The 17,245-nt window shown below is 49.4% G+C and overlaps 2 protein-coding genes across 2 annotated transcripts; one reads left to right on the top strand and one right to left on the bottom strand.

Annotated features, from left to right (window-relative positions):
- Positions 1–777: 777 nt before the first annotated feature.
- Positions 778–9,892, top strand: atad3 (ATPase family AAA domain containing 3). Its single transcript, XM_062986448.1, has 16 exons — positions 778–1,046; positions 3,199–3,275; positions 3,391–3,492; positions 3,675–3,734; positions 3,817–3,886; positions 4,815–4,980; positions 5,158–5,227; positions 5,314–5,469; positions 5,600–5,656; positions 6,301–6,426; positions 6,569–6,693; positions 7,287–7,338; positions 7,432–7,502; positions 7,723–7,890; positions 8,718–8,826; positions 9,014–9,892. The coding sequence occupies exons 1-16, from the start codon at positions 845–847 to the stop codon at positions 9,335–9,337; spliced, it is 1,935 nt and encodes a 644-aa protein (XP_062842518.1). The 5' UTR covers positions 778–844; the 3' UTR covers positions 9,338–9,892.
- Positions 9,893–10,745: 853 nt separating this feature from the next.
- tmem240b (transmembrane protein 240b) lies at positions 10,746–16,248 on the bottom strand. Its single transcript, XM_062986894.1, has 4 exons — positions 15,954–16,248; positions 14,445–14,551; positions 12,962–13,167; positions 10,746–11,331 (listed from the first exon to the last, which is right to left on the bottom strand). Exons 1-4 carry the CDS (start codon positions 15,987–15,989, stop codon positions 11,174–11,176), a joined length of 507 nt encoding a protein of 168 aa, XP_062842964.1. The 5' UTR covers positions 15,990–16,248; the 3' UTR covers positions 10,746–11,173.
- Between the last annotated feature and the right edge of the window lie 997 nt (positions 16,249–17,245).

The following is a 17,245-nucleotide window of genomic DNA, read 5'->3' as shown; positions in this document are numbered from 1 at the left end:
AAAACTCATCTATTCAGAGTGGCATTTAACTTGTAACAACACAAAATAAATGCTTTTATTTTTGCTATTCTTTTTAATAGTTTTTATACTTAGATCACGACAGAAATGTGAAGTCCTAGATCCTAAAACTTGTAAAGTTTTCAGTTTCCTGATTGCATGTAAATCTGTCCTGTTTCTGTCTAATTTTAAGAAATTGTTCTATATTTGTTGTTCTCTCTCATAATTTAGCTAATTTTTAATGAACTGTCTTATGCTGCTCTCTTTGTTTTTATCTTAATTATTCTTGATGTTGATGTACTATTTTGATTTTGTACTATGATTTGTATGGTGTATGTACGTATTTGTTTTGATTATTTGTCTTATGTAAAGCGTCTTTGAGTATCTTGAAAAGCGCTATATAAATAAAATGTATTATTATTATTATTAAAACCATTGGATAATAAAGCTGTAAAACATTTACATTGTTTGTAAACTAAGCTTTTCCTTACTTCTTTTCTCTTTTAATGATGTATAATATTAGTAATTCTGTAATTCTTGAAATGTAAATATAAATAATAATAGTAAAATTAAATGAATGAATGACTGTTCTGCGTGTTCTCATTCACGTGGTCGCTGAGTGACCAATCAGGAACCAGAATAGCGGAAAACAGGTGCGGAATAAAAAAACCACCGTTCAAAAGGACGAAGCGATCCAGCCTATCAGGGCCCGGCTCGGCAGCAGGGCGCATGCGCAGACAGCTCCGGCGTGACAGACGCGTGTTGAGGGAGGAAGTGCAGCTACAGACAGACAGAGACCGGTCAGTAACGGACCGAACCGAGAACCGCGCAACATTCCACCCGAACCATGTCGTGGCTGTTCGGCCTGAATAAAGGACAGAGCGGGGCGGGTCCGGAGCCTCCGATCCCACCACCACCACCACCACCTCCTCCACCAGCCGGCGGATCAGGGGGCAGCGGGGGAGATAAACCCAAGGACAAATGGAGCAACTTCGACCCCACCGGGCTGGAGAGAGCCGCACAGGCCGCCAAAGAGCTCGACCGATCCCGTAAGTGCTGAATGAACACACGGGCCTGGTCCTAAATACTGATCTGTGCTTATATAGTGCACTACATAGGGGTAGAGCTGGTGTAAATCCACCCTCCGCAGGGAGCAGGAGCCCTGAGTGCCCTTGATGGTGCAACATACCGGGGTTATAGATCCTACACAGTGCACTACACACAACATGAGGGAACAGATTCATCCCACATGGACCAAGGGCACTAGGTAGGGTGGTAAGGGCTAAACCTTATATAGGTCAGAAATACAGACATGGCCAAAAGTATGTGGACACCCGAGCATGAGCTTGTTGGGATGTAAGGTGTCCAAATACTTTTGGTAATAACATGATGTAATTATTCTTACATGAATCCCTAACCCTAGGGCAGATGTAGCCGGTCGCTGGTTCAACTCCCACCACTGCCAGGTTGCCACTGTTGGGCCCCTGAGCAAGACCCTTAACCACTAAATACCTAACTAGTCCAGTACCTAAACCACTAACTACTTTACTAGTCCAGTGCCTCAACCACTAATTACTTTACTAGTCCAGTACCTTAACCACTAAGTATCTTACTAGTCCAGTACCTCAACCACGAAGTACCTTACTAGTCCAGTACCTCAACCACTAAGTACCTTACTAGTCCAGTACCTCAACCACTAAGTACCTTACTAGTCCAGTGCATTAACCACTAAGTACCTAACTAGTCCAGTACCTCAACCACTAAGTATCTTACTAGTCCAGTACCTCAACCACTAAGTACCTTACTAGTCCAGTACCTCAACCACTAAGTATCTTACTAGTCCAGTACCTCAACCACTAAGTACCTTACTAGTCCAGTACCTCAACCACTAAGTACCTTACTAGTCCAGTGCATTAACCACTAAGTACCTAACTAGTCCAGTACCTCAACCACTAAGTATCTTACTAGTCCAGTACCTCAACCACTAAGTACCTTACTAGTCCAGTACCTCAACCACCAAGTACCTAACTAGTCCAGTACCTTAACCACTAAGTACCTAACTAGTCCAGTACCTCAACCACCAAGTACCTAACTAGTCCAGCACCTTAACCACTAAGTACCTAACTAGTCCAGTACCTTAACCACTAAGTACCTTACTAGTCCAGTACCTCAACCACTAAGTATCTTACTAGTCCAGTACCTCAACCACTAAGTACCTTACTAGTCCAGTACCTCAACCACTAAGTACCTTACTAGTCCAGTGCATTAACCACTAAGTACCTAACTAGTCCAGTACCTCAACCACTAAGTATCTTACTAGTCCAGTACCTCAACCACTAAGTACCTTACTAGTCCAGTACCTCAACCACTAAGTATCTTACTAGTCCAGTACCTCAACCACTAAGTACCTTACTAGTCCAGTACCTCAACCACTAAGTACCTTACTAGTCCAGTGCATTAACCACTAAGTACCTAACTAGTCCAGTACCTCAACCACTAAGTATCTTACTAGTCCAGTACCTCAACCACTAAGTACCTTACTAGTCCAGTACCTCAACCACTAAGTATCTTACTAGTCCAGTACCTCAACCACCAAGTACCTAACTAGTCCAGTACCTTAACCACTAAGTACCTAACTAGTCCAGTACCTCAACCACCAAGTACCTAACTAGTCCAGTACCTTAACCACTAAGTACCTAACTAGTCCAGTACCTTAACCACTAAGTACCTTACTAGTCCAGTACCTCAACCACTAAGTATCTTACTAGTCCAGTACCTCAACCACTAAGTACCTTACTAGTCCAGTACCTCAACCACTAAGTACCTTACTAGTCCAGTACCTCAACCACCAAGTACCTAACTAGTCCAGTACCTTAACCACTAAGTACCTAACTAGTCCAGTACCTCAACCACTAAGTACCTAACTAGTCCAGTACCTCAACCACTAAGTACCTTACTAGTCCAGTACCTCAACCACTAAGTACCTTACTAGTCCAGTACCTTAACCACTGAGCTGCCTCTGCTACTACCCCTCATTCACTCTCAGAAATCTCCACGTCCTCGTAGGTGGACATCAGGACTTGCTGCGACAGTTTCATGTGTTTACAGTTAGAGGTCGCCGGGGTCACAGACCCTGACCCGGTTCGCTTCGTTTACTAACCGCCGCACCTCTGTCTTTCTGTCTGATCGGTTGATTCTCAGATCATGCCAAGGAGGCGCTGGATTTGGCGCGCATGCAGGAGCAGTCGGTGCAGATGGAGCATCAGAGCAAGATGAAGGTAGAGCCGTTTTCATCACGCCGTCCGTCCCGCCCGGAGAGGTACGGTTCACTGACGTGTGTGTGTGTGTGTGTGTGTGTGTGTGTGTGTGTGCGCATGTGTGTGTGTGTGTTAGGAGTATGAGGCGGCGCTGGAGCAGCTGAAGGGCGACCAGATTCGGATTCAGGGTGAGGAGAGGAGGAAAACGCTGAACGAAGAGACCAAGCAGCACCAGGCGGTGAGTCCCAGGCTGTGTCCCAAATCACATACATATTAAACGCGCACTAGGTAGGGGGCGACGTCTTAGCAACTCGGTTGTCTCCGCAGAGACGTCGGCCCGGGGTTCGAATCCCATCTCGGAGCTCAGAACGATCTCGGCACGTGTCCCAACGTCTCATTTGTTGTGTCTCGTCCCCACAGAAAGCTCAGTACCAGGACAAACTGGCCCGGCAGCGCTACGAGGATCAGCTCCGACAGCAGGTACCTATCGCCCGTCCGAACCCTCCGGACCCGGCGCTGGACAGACGCCCGACTCACTTTGCTCTGTCCTGTTTTCCCTCAGCAAGCCCTGAACGAGGAGAACCTGAGGAGGCAGGAGGAGTCCGTGCAGAAGCAGGAGGCCATGAGGAAAGGTATAAAGCACACCGCTCCTACACGTGACGGGCAGGAGCTTCGGTCGCCGAGGGGCTGGTGTACACCGAGAGAACGGTACCACTCCTAAAGCTAGAGTGAGGATGGAGCATTTCTGTCCTGAGGGCAGTGGTCTCTTCTAGGGTGACCACAGGACCGTCCACAGGGTCTAAAATGTGTAAATCACACGCAGGGAGGAACTTTTGGTGGAACTGGGTTCCATTATCAGTCGTAGTTCTCCAGAGGTGGTCCATGGTGGTCCAACATCCTACTGTGACACTGTGGTTCCATCTTTTGTCCCTCCTTTATTTCTCCTTTGTTCCTTCTGTCTCTTATTTGTCCCTCGTTTATCTTTCTTTTGTCCTTCTCTTTGTCCCTCATTAGTCCTCCTTTGTCCCTCCTTTGTTCATTTGCCCCTTTTTGTCCCTCCATTTGAACCTCCTTTTACCCCTTTTTATCCCTTATTTGCCCCTTTTTTGTCCCTCCATGTCTCTTCTTTTGTTTCTTATTCGTTTCTCTTTTGTCCCTCTTGTGTCCCTCCTTTGTTCATTTATCCTTTTTTCCTTTATTTGTAATTTGTCCCTTATTTGTTTCTTCTTTGTTCCTCATTTGCCCCCCTTTTTAGTCCCTCCTTTGTTCCTCCTTTGTCCCTTTTTTCGTTGCTTTTTGGTCCCTCAATTGTCTCTTTTTCGTCCCTCCTTTGTTCATCCTTCATTTGTCCCTTTTTTGTCCCTCATTTATTTGCCCTTCCCTCGTCCCTCAATTATTGTTCTTTTGTCCCTTCTTTGACGAGTCCGATCTGTGTGGACGACACCCACGACTTTTGGAACGTTTCTGAATGAGGTGTATTTATTTATTTATGGGGGTGGGGGGTGCATCGTTACTCTCGTCGCACTCTCTGATTGGTCGCCGGTGTTTGGATGTGTGCAGCCACCATCGAGCACGAGATGGAGCTGAGGCACAAGAACGAGATGCTGCACGTGGAGGCCGAGGCTAAAGCTCGCGGCCGGGTGGAGCGAGAGAACGCCGACATCATCAGGGAGCAGATCCGCCTCAAAGCAGCCGAGCACAGGCAGACGGTGCTGGAGAGTATACGGTACGTACCGGCGCACGGGACCTGCAGGGGGCGTCACCACACACACACACACACACACACACACACACACACACACACACACACACGAACGATCCAAAATCGGACAGCGTGGCTGATCAAATAAGCCTCTAAATACGCCGGGTTTGATGGTGACTGTTGTTTGTTGTTGTGTTGCAGAACCGCCGGCGCGGTGTTCGGTGAAGGGTTCAGAGCTTTTATATCAGACTGGGATAAAGTAACGGCTACGGTAAGTCCTTCACCTGACCTCTACACTCCTGGTCTCCTCATAACCTGCTTCTGTTCTAACACGCATGGTCTCCTCCACACCACTAGGTGGCAGGACTCACGCTGCTGGCGGTGGGCGTGTACACGGCCAAGAACACCACGGCGGTGGCGGGTCGGTACATCGAGGCCCGACTCGGGAAGCCGTCGCTGGTGAGAGAGACCTCCCGCATCACCGTGTCGGAGGCCGTCAAACACCCCGTCAAGGTAAGGGGGGGGGGACAAACGCCCAGCCAATCAGAGTCCGGGGAGAGACGCGCTGATTAAACACTGTGTGTGTGTGTGTGTGTGTGTGTGTGTGTGTGTGTGTGTGTGTGTGTGTGTGTGTGTGTTTCAGATGACCAAGCGCCTGATGAGTAAAGCTCAGGATGCCCTGGAGGGCGTGGTCCTCAGCGTGAGTACAACTTTTATTTCCTATCCAAATTTAGATATACTCAATTCCCATGTGCACTCTAGTGACCTCTGCTGGACGTAGTGATTCTAACAGAGAGCTTAAACAGGGCGGTTGTAGCCTAGAGGTTAAGGTACTAGTAATCGAAAGGTCACTGGTTCAAGCCTCAATTCCAGGATGCCTGTTGGGCCCCTGAGTGGGGCCCTTAAGCTTTAATTGCTTAGACAGTATACTGTCCCAGTACTGTAAGTCGCTCTGGATAAAAATAACATGTGTAGGAACACACTACGCTCTCTGTACTCCTCCACCACTCCTACTGATACCTGGATCAGCCAGCAGGAGGCGCTGTTACAGCAGCAAGGATGAGATTCACCATCCGGCCCGCCGCCTGTCAGTTAAACGCCCGACAGGCCGCCAGCACCGCCTGAGATTGCTGGTTTTTTTTAGACACACCTAAAAACGGGTGCAGTTTCCATGGTAACCCTTCAGCTTCAAGGTTAGGGGGGCAGAACGGGGCGCGGTCGAATCCTCCCGGAGGGCGGAGGTCCCCTGAAAGTCACGAGACGTGAGCGTCGGAGGCGAGGGTACAGAAACCGTGCGGTTTCCATGGCAACCAGAGGGAGTAAAACCTGCGTGTTTGTGTGCAGCCGTCGCTGGAGGAACGTGTACGTGACATCGCCATAGCAACACGCAACACCCGCCAGAACCGAGGTCTCTATAGGAACATCCTGATGTACGGCCCGCCGGGGACGGGCAAAACGCTCTTCGCCAAGGTACGACACACACACACACACACACTCTCACACACACACACTCACACACTCACACACACACACACACACTCACACGGATACAATTCCAGAACGTTCTGGGACTGAACCTCTGACTCTCTGTTTTTGTCTCCTGTTGGAGCAGAAGCTGGCAGTGCATTCTGGGATGGATTATGCCATCATGACGGGAGGAGACGTGGCCCCTATGGGACGAGAGGGCGTGACCGCCATGCACAAAGTGTTCGACTGGGCCAACACCAGCCGGAGAGGGTAAGCGCACGCAGGAACCAGCGGCGGAGTGACGTTAACGGTGCTGTGGGAGGGTTTTAGCACCGATATTAAAGCTGCGCTACGGAAGTTTGGGCGCAGCTTTAGATTTCCCCCCCGGTGGAAATCTGTCGGCATGGTGATGTTCTGTTACTGTGTGCCTGTTGATTGGTCACGTGACTTGTAAAATTCCTAATGCGTCTGTGTGAGGAAACATGCCGCTTGTGTGGAGTGTGACTGTGGGTTGTGATAGAACACTAGGTGGCGATAATGTAGTGGAGCGTGTGATAGTCACGGCTCTCCTCGACCTGCAGCAGTAGAGGTGAGATGATCAGGAAAAAGTTAGATTGCAGGACATATCATGGTTCTGTAGTTTCTCTCTGTTCTGGCAGTCTCGTACACTCGCTCAGTGATGATCATCTTCCTCCATGAGATCCTGTATACTGGGCTTTTCAAAATTTTGTCCATGATTTTTTTACGCGAGCCGGGCAACACAAACAAACAAACTTTATTTCATTATTATTATAATTTTTCAGTATTTTGGGGTATAACTCTCGTGTTCCGTATGTTCACCTCTAAACATCTGTGTTCCTCAGGCTGCTGCTGTTCGTGGACGAGGCCGACGCCTTCCTGCGTAAGAGATCCACGGTGAGTCTGTGTCCCCGTCTACATTCCGATTCCTCATCAGTGTGTGATGTGTGGGCGTGGTGTTCAGAACCTTCTGGTGTGTTTGGATTGTAGGAGAAGATCAGTGAAGATCTCAGAGCCACGCTGAACGCCTTCCTGTACCGAACCGGCGAGCAGAGCAACAAGTGCGTATCGCCCCACTACACCCACACGAATACGTACCGCCCCACCACACCCAGATCGCCTCACCACACCCACACGAATACGTACCGCCCCACCACACCCACACCAACCACCCTGCCACACCCACACGAATACGTACCTCCCCACCACACCCACACGAGCCGATCACGAATCGCTAGCGAACGTCGCGAGTGTTTACCGGAGCTGTTCCTGTTTGTGCAGGTTCATGCTGGTGCTGGCCAGTAACCAGCCCGAGCAGTTCGACTGGGCCATTAACGACCGTATCGACGAGATCGTGAACTTCGCCCTGCCGGGACCTGAGGAGAGAGAGCGACTGGTGCGGCTGTACTTCGACAGATACGTGCTGGAGCCGGCCACCGGGGGGAAGCAGTGAGTACACACACCTGTCACCTGTCGTTCTTAGGGTCCTGATATTACAAGGTCGGCGGGACTGATCAGGCGCCCCATAACTAGCAAGTTTCCATCGTTGGGCCCCTGAGCAAGGCCCCTAACCTTTGCTTGTATTGCGTTCAGTCACGTAAGAGTGTGCTGAGCGTGTGCTCAATGTTGATACTGAATCAACAGCTTTGATATGACGCGCTGTTTAAAAGTATTTGCCCCTCCTGATTCCCTCAGTCTTCCCCAGGGGCCTGATGGTAGTGGGACTTGAACCAACAACCTTAGCAGAGTACAGCATGATGTAAGGATGAAAAGTATCTGAACCTCCTCTTAATGACTGACTCTGGTTGTTTCTGCCACACCCATTGCTACCAGAATCACATGATCACATGATATTAATATTGTCCAACAGTTTGGGGAAGTTCCCTTCCTCTTTCAGCCAGCTCTACACAGAGTCCTGGTCTTAACCCAACTCAACACTTTAGGGATGGATCAAACTGACTCATCCCTGGTCTCTTCATACGACACGCCTGTTGCCTGACCTCACTGACTGAAATACTGACTGACCTCTATTGACTGAAATCACAGTGGTCACAAATCCCCATAGACACACTCCAAAGTCTTGTAGAAAGGCCCTCCCAGAGGCGTGACTGATCATAAAGCTACAAAAGAAAGACGGCGATTCAGGGTAAATAAATGTAAATGGATTTGTAACAGCATGTCTGATAAGCTCCTGCTCAGGAGTCCTGAGGTGTGCTTTAGACCGTACGCTGTAGCTGTTGTGCGACTCTAACCTGATTGGTTCTGTGTTTCTGCAGGAGGTTGAAGCTGGCGCAGTTCGACTACGGCAGGAAGTGTTCGGAGATCGCAGAGCGTACGGAGGGCATGTCTGGCCGTGAGATTTCCAAACTGGGCGTGGCCTGGCAGGTAGGAAACCTGATGTGCAGCCTGATCAGGGTTCCGCACCCCTGCTTATCATTAACGGGTGTATAAAACGAGCCACGTCGGCCAAACGATGGTCTTATTTGATGTAAATATTGGGTCCATCTGTAACTGGGGCAGCAGGGGGCGTGTGTGTGTCACACTGACCGTCTCTCTCTCCCCTCCCCCTCAGGCCGCGGCGTACTCCTCTGAGGACGGCATGCTGACCGAGGCCATGATCGACGCCCGCGTGGACGACGCCATCCGCCAGCACCGGCAGAAGATGGACTGGCTGCACGGAGACGAGGGGCGCGCCTCCGCCTCTGCCCAGCAGGGGGTGCACCTGGGGGGCAAAGGAGAAAACCTGGGCTTCACTGTGCCCCAGGATGAGTCTCTGGTCGTTCCTCCTCACGCCCAGGAGGTCCTGTCACCCCTACAGGGGGGTTCCGGTCCGGACTGTAGCGTTCCACTACAGGAGCAGAAGGAGGTGCCACCTAAAGATGGGACGCCAGTTTAACTACAGTTTACAGGCCGTATGAGGACACAGAGTTTGTCCTGAGCATCTAGGTCAGTGGTGCTCGTTCTTCTCCACTGAGGAACACGCTGAGGAACACGCCGGCCTGGTCTGGATAAGAGCGAGCACCACTGATCTAGATGAACTGGGGGGGTTGGTGTGGACGGCAGGCTGATTATAGATCAGATCAGGTCAGCTGAATTGCTAAACACCACACCCGCCCCGTCCTGCGTATAAATCCAAAACCACTTCCTGGAGTGCGCCTGTGAGAATTTGTGTCCGTTCAGTCGTTCCTGAGGACAAGAAGGCCTGGCTCACGGTTGATGTTCCGATTCATCCCAAAGATCCAAATGAAGCGTAGGCTGATAGTCTGCGGCTCTCCTCGGCCAGGACGGTGACTGGACTCGAGCTGCGTTTGTTTTTGTGCTGTAAATCGACCTGGTTGACGTCTGAATTTGGCATAACGTGGGCGTCGCCGGGATGCAGTCGTCGTGGGAACAGGAAGTGGTTTTGGATTTCATGGGCTAACGTGCTGTAGGTGGAACGGGGGGGGGGGGGGGGGGGGTCAAAGTCTGGCTAAAGAAAATAGAAATGTCATAATAACTAATAACGAATGTGAGAGAGTGTGTGTGAGAGTGTGTGTGAGAGTGTGAGAGTGTGTGTGTGGAACCTCTGTCTGATCTCTGTGTGATTTCTAATAAAAGACACGTGCTCATACCGTCTGACGACTCTTTGATGTTTGTAATGGGAGGCAGATCTGAAGTGCAGGCTGGTGTAGCACCTGCACTCTCTTATTACAAACACACACTGTACTATGATGGAACTCTAGCATTAATGGAGCCCTGATAGACGTGCAAGTGCACGTTAGCCACATCATCGGCACTTACACGCCCCCCTCCCCATACCATATTGGTAACATTAGGGAAGGTCCTTCACCTCTTCGGCCTGGAGAACACAAGCAGTCAGGAGCGTTTCTGGTTGTTGATGACGTTTCCGGCTTTGCACGTTGGAGTCGTGATTGATTTGTAGGTGCAGCGGCAGACCGTGTTTACAGACGAGGGTTTTCTGAAGTATTCCAGAGTCAGAATCAGGATTCATCAGAAAGGAAGCAACATGTGATCAGAAAGAGTCGAGCGGGTTCAGGGTTCGATTTCGCCGTTTAATCAAACACACAAACATCTGCACAAGAACAGCAGGAGGAACCGTGGTTACCCTCCCCAAATGTAGACGAGTATCACCCTGGAACAGGTTTGTAGATGCAGGTTTTACTACAAAATAAATAAACAAACTAAATTCTTCCTGCGTCTGTATCCAAACACTACGAGTTCATTTACAGTAAAATTACCCCCCCCATACCCAACCCACATCCCATACCCAACCCACATCCCATCCCCGCCCACATCCCGCCCCGCCCATGCTGATGGTGCTGCACAGAACGATCTACACCCGCCCCATCGTTACAGGTAAACTGCACCACACTAATGTAGAGCTGTGGGCATGCGAGGGTCTAAAACACACACACACACACACACTAACATTCCCCCCATACACAAAACTACTCCCTAAAAAACACAACGTCTATATGTACACACCCCCGCCCCGCCGCTGTACAAAACTAACACGTCCCACAAAACCAGTAAAAACGACATCAGCAAGCAAAAGAGAGGAAATAAACGTGTACGGAACACGTCAGGCAGGACGAACGAGTGCAGGTCCGGTCCCGGGACGCCCAGTCGGCGCTTCAAACCACACGCAGCTCCGGTGGAGTCCTGCAGTCCGGCGTGGAACACGCCCGTGATCAGGAAGCATCAGTGAGTATCGAGTTTGTGAGTGTGTGTATTAGAGTCTGCGCGGGCTCAGGTGCCCGTTGTGATAATGTCTGTGTTTGACGTGTACCACGTTGTTGTCCCCTCCTACGCCACCGCCGCTCCTGCGCAGCTGCAGCCGTCTGCGAAGCTCCTGGACGTTGCACGCCTGCGTCACCCACTTCCACATGTCTGCGCACAGAGTAGAGAGAGCACCGGCGCATTTATTTGTCACTATAACTACATAGAACACGAATTCAACCTTGTTTGCACCACAGACGGTTTCATATAAGATATAATAACACAGTGCAGAACAATACTGCTCACCAGTGATGGAGAATCAGCGATTTTTTTTGCTTATTTTAGCTTGTGGGTTTAATATTTTGGTATCACGTGACTGAAATAGGTGTCAAACACATCAAGAGAAACAGACGGATGTTATTAAAGGAGAATCTGTTTTCTTTCAAAGTAAAACATCATTCAGAGCGTAAAATTATTTATTCTTTCTGTGTTGCCCAGTTATAATTGACCCCCGGTGGTTAGGGACCACTCCTCTAGCACACAAATTCCTCTAGGTGGCGCTCAGGTGGCACAGCTAACCTTCTAATGCGCCACCCTACCACCTCTAAGACCCGGGTTCCAGTCTGGGTTCCAATACATGCACAATTAAACATTTCTGAGTGAGGGTTAGGAAGGCTGGATGAGGAAATCCCCTCCGTGTGGCAACAGTGGCTCCTAGTGGCTGGTTGAGGTATTGCATGAGCGGTGGAGGAACACAGAGAGTGTAGCGTGCTCTTTCATACATGTTAAATCTCTCTGTAGAAATCCACCTAGTCTCTAGTTAAGGGCCTTGCTCAGGGGTCCAACAGTGGCTGCATAGCAGAGCCTGGATTCAACCCCACAATCCTCGTGTGGGTGACTGACGGCCTGAATCTCTCAGCACCAGGCTCCCACTGTCCCATATTCCCGAGTGGATCTGGAGCTCAGGCGTGACCACGGAGGACCGGAGCGAGATGAAGCCGGAGCTCCGGAGGCAGAACGAGAGGATGAAGGAGAAGCAGAAAAAGCTGAGAGACGCTGAGAGGACGAGACGGAGCTCCAGCTTTGATGGATCTCGTCCGTAACGTTAGCAGACAGGTGGAGGCAGATCAGAGGAACCGGGGCTGATGAGTGAGAGGAAGGAGGAAAGGAGGACAGAGAGAGGATGGAGTAAATTCGACTCGGGTTCCAGAGTTAACCACAGTGCTGAAAGAGAGAGAGCGGACGGGAGGGGGCAAGAGACATTGAGACTATATGGAGGAGCTGATTTCTCTCTCACCTGCAGGTACGGATCACCGCAGGGTTCCACGGTTCTCCTGTAGAACCAGAAGCTCCAGCTCAGGACCTCATGGTTCTACCATCAGTGAAACTCCAAGAATAAGACCTACACTGCATGACCAGAAGTATCTGAACGCCCCGTCCAAAAACCACAGGGAAGTCTTTCTATGAGATTTTTGGAGTGTGCCTGTGGGAAGTCAGCATTCCAATTCATCCCAGCCACTTTCAGCAGGGTTAAAGGTAACGGCTTGGTGTAGTTTCTCCACACAAGACTTGCATTGTGCAGAGAAGAACAGTCATACTAAAGAAAAGGAACCTGGCCTTCCCCAAACTGTTGATTTGATTTGATACCTCTGATAGGAATGTGTGTGTTCAATATAGGATCATTAGTATCGGTGTCCCAAATTATATTGCAAACCAGTGACCAGCTTTCAGAGCTGCCGATTTTTACACAGACGTTCCCCAGACGAGCGACCACGCCCAGTCCTGTGTTCCCCGGGCTCACCTTGCTGCGGGTGTGTTGTTCTCCAGGAGCGCAGAACCCGCTGCAGGACCCTGTCCAGCCACAGCAGGATCCAGCTAATACAGAAGCCCAGGAACAGCCCCAGGACCAGGTCCACCTCCTGCTTGGTCACGCCGCCGCCCCCCGCCGGACCATCCCGGTCCGGGGAGCTGGAACCCTCGTACGGGATCACGTACTCCACACGATGTCTGGAACAGAGCCCGAGAGACGAAGTTAATCTCATGGTTGTCTTTGTGTTTGTGTGTGTGTGAGGTATAAACCTCGGTCATACACTGTATAGCCAAAAGTATTCGGACGCCTGACCGCGAGCTCGTCGGACGTCCAGTTACAAAAACAAACTGTGTTAAAATAAAGTGATTATTAAAGCTAGAAGCTTCTCACAAGACTTTGAAGTGTGTCTGTGTGTGGGAATTTGTGCCCCATTCAGCAAGATAAAGGATGAGCATGTGTACGGCTGGGCGCTGATCGATCAGTCGGTGTTCTGGTTCATCCCAGAGCTGTTCACTGGGGGCTGAGCTCAGGGCTCTGTGCAGGACACTGGGCAGGTGTAGCCTAGTGTTTAAGGTACTGGGCTAGTATTCTAAAGGTCGGTGGTTCAAGCCCCACCACTGCCAGGTTACCACTGTTGGGCCCCTGAGCAAGGCCCTTAACCTTCAGTTGCTTAGACAATATACTGTCACAGTACTGTAAGTCGCTTTGGATAAAAGCATCCGCTAAATGCAGAAAATTAAATGTAAAATAAAGTCTGTATAGTGCTTGCTCATGCTGGAACTAAAAAAGGGCCTTCCCTAAACCGTTGCTGGAAAGTCAGAAGCACATGATTCCCTTTATATGATTGATTTATTACACTGTTGAGGCTGAAACACACGAGGACACGCAGGAGTCAGCTGTGGTTTAAAATAACTTTACACGGTGGAGGTTTGTGGCTCTGTGCTGTCAGCCAGTCGGGCGTCTGCACAGACACGAGGACGAGGACAGTCGAAATATGTTCATGTCGTGGCGGCTGGTTTAAAAAAACAAAAACACAGTGAAGTGTTACTGCATTATTGTTAGAACAAGATTTAATCTCCCCACACACACACACACACACACACACACACACTGTGTAACACAGCGGGAGGAGATCAGAGCGCTGGGAGAGACGCAGACGTGGGAGTTCTCACACTGCTGAAAATGCCATAACACCCCCCGGGCTGGTGCACCACCACCACCACCACCACCACCACCCTCCTCTAACTGCTCCGACAGCTCCATACATTCAGGACAAACCAGCAGCAGGTCTGATGGGTCCATGTTTATTTGATCAAATGACCGTTCTACACCTGTTTAAAGTGGTCAGGCTGAATCGAGTGACCGAGAGCCTGGTTCACCAGTGAAGGACCAGTGAGGTGGGTGTATGAGCCGTTATTCCAGGTGTATGTAGTGTAATAACGTAGTAACGGCAGTACCGGTGAGTGTCGCTTACCTGCCGCAGGTACAGTGACAGACCCTCTCGGGCCCCCGAACGTGAGGAAGAATGTAGTTGTGGAAGCGATCGAGGAGCGCGTTCATGTCCACACAGCGCGCTATCACCTGCACACAGGGCACAGAGAGAGACAAACGTTTAGGACAGCAAGGGTTTACATATGAGCCAAAACATTAGGACCACACGACAGTGTGCACGGCGATGGCATGTAAGGATGAGGACCAGACTGGTACAATGTACCAATGTTGAAGGAGTCCATGTCTTGGCAGGTCAGAAGTGTTTGGACAGCAGATGAGGCGGATTATATTCCTCATTTTTGCTCAAAACCTTCAGCACTTGTGTGATTGGTGGCAAAGTAATTAAGTCCAGCGTGTTCCTCTCTGTGTTCCTGCAGGTCAGTGTAGAAATCCACCGCCGGCTGGGTGAAAAGAACCCGATGGCTTTGGGGAACATGGGTGTTATACATGAGGTTGAATGAAATGAGTTTGACATGTCTTAAATTTAAGTAAATAAACACATAAATACATTCTGCATATGCCATATATATAGGGCAGCTGTAGCTTAGTGGTTTAGGTACTGGAATAGTAACCAGAAGGTTGCCGGTTCAAGCCCCACCACTGCAAGGTTGCCACTGTTGGGTCCTTGAGTGTATATATCTACCAAAACCAGCTAATATTTCCCAGGAATATTTATGTAACCCATTACAGTCCATAATCAATAATCAATAAACAATCAAATAAATGCAAATTAAAAACAGCAAATGTTTGAATTCCATTAAAGCAGAACTGACGCTCTTCACTCACACTCAGCATTACAGCTGCTTACCTCGGACTGTTCCCTTCGAAACCGCCCGCGTCCACATATTTACGCTCCTCCTATCTTTACCTGAGGTGTCAAGGTCGTTTGGAGTTTGTCCAAAGTCAAAGACGGGAGATCGGACGTCACTCGGGAATTTGGGAATCGTGAGGAAACTGAAGCAAACGGTAAGCTAAACGTCTCCTCGGGTAAACAAACAGACAGAGATTTTTCATGCTGGGACGTAAACAAACAAGCTGCTTCGAGCTTTGAGTTGAAAGGGTGTGTTTACATGGGTGTACGGAATGAAACTGGGAGGAGCGGGGAGTCACATGGTACAGGAGTGTACCCCCAGCAGTCGTACTTCTAATCTCCCTCTAAAATGTATAAATGATCATAAACTGCACATTATTATTATTATCAACATGTAAAGATATTTGTGTTTATCTATTTAACATCCCGTCCTAAAATTATTATATTTAACTCTAGCTGAGCAATATTAGGATCTCATGAGGAGTTTATTATAAACAAGCAGCAGATCTGATGCATCACAGGCTGCATTCATGTTGGAGAAACTTCAGGTCATCTGATCATGGTCCAGCACATCCAGTCTATCAGTTCCAGCCCAAACGCGACCTGATCCTCTATTTCTATATTTCTATATTTATTTAGATCTGATTTAAATACAGAACAATGAGATGTGGATGTGCTCACCATCACCAGAGCGGCGCCGACGGCCATAAAGATCATCCTCTCCCATCAGAGTCCATCAGGTAGAACTTCCAGCAGGGATGTTGTTGTGAGATGTTGTTCAGATGCCTCCAGATTGGTGAAGAAACAGCGGCAGCATGGCAGCATCATCACCGCACCATTAGCACCGCATAACACGACGCAGGGACGAAGCGACGCCGCGTCCTCAACACCACATCTGGAACACCGCATGCGCCTCCATTACCAAAACCTGATCGATTCCGGAACGCTTCTGCTGGAATTCTTCTCCCCCCGGCACACACACACACACACACGCACTTCTTCACATGATCCGGGTCCGACAGCGCAGCTTCAGCATTAACACGCACATCACCACCATCACCACCATGAGCGTGGTCCTCTCCGCTGGAAATCCGAGCTGCGTGCTGCTACAGGCTGAGGTGGGACTGAGATATGACGCTCTCCAGGCTTCCTGAACCTGAGCTGTAGGTAAACGCAGAGACTCTGGAGCTCAGATCAGGTTCCTCGGTTCCTCTCTCTCTCTGCACCAGTGTGAGAGAGCAGGAGTGACAGCAGATCCCATTAGCTTAATTGGGAACACCGGGACCTGACACACGACACGGATGCAAACCAGAGGCATGAACTTCATCCGAGAACACACACACACACACACACACACACACACACACACACACACCTCACACACACCTCACACACACACCTCTCACACACACACACACACACACACACACACACCACACACACACACACACACACACACCTACCTTGTGACTGAATGATCAAGAAGCACATTGAAAGTTCTAGATGTCTTTGAACTTCGTATCATTTCCTCCCATTTTCTGACTACAGCTTGCGACTTCTCTGTGCCCATATAAATAGGTTTAGTTTGCACTTTGGTCTCTTACCAAAATCAGAAGAAGAGTCAAGCAGGCTGTGGACAGTGTCACCGGAGTTCCAGCAGCTTTACATTTAAGCCAGAACTGTTTTGTAGTCTTGATTATATTTATATTCATTTGGACAAAATATCATTCAGCACAAGGGGACCGTTTGGGTTTGCTTTCTGACCTTGGCAGGGGACCACTGTTCCATGTACTTTTTTTAAATGGCTAGCCCTACTGACATGTACCCAATCACTGTACGTTTTGGTTTCACCTGTGTGCAGGTGTGTATCTGAGCCATGATCCAGCCCTCGACAAGGAAGAAATAAAAAATCATAAACATTAATATCTCTTTATTTTTACATTTAGACCCAGTCATTGTGTGAGAGGAGCTCA

Source organism: Trichomycterus rosablanca, chromosome 24 (genome assembly GCF_030014385.1).
Source record: "Trichomycterus rosablanca isolate fTriRos1 chromosome 24, fTriRos1.hap1, whole genome shotgun sequence".
NCBI lineage: Eukaryota > Metazoa > Chordata > Actinopteri > Siluriformes > Trichomycteridae > Trichomycterus > Trichomycterus rosablanca.
This window is presented reverse-complemented; position numbering and strand designations above follow the sequence as displayed.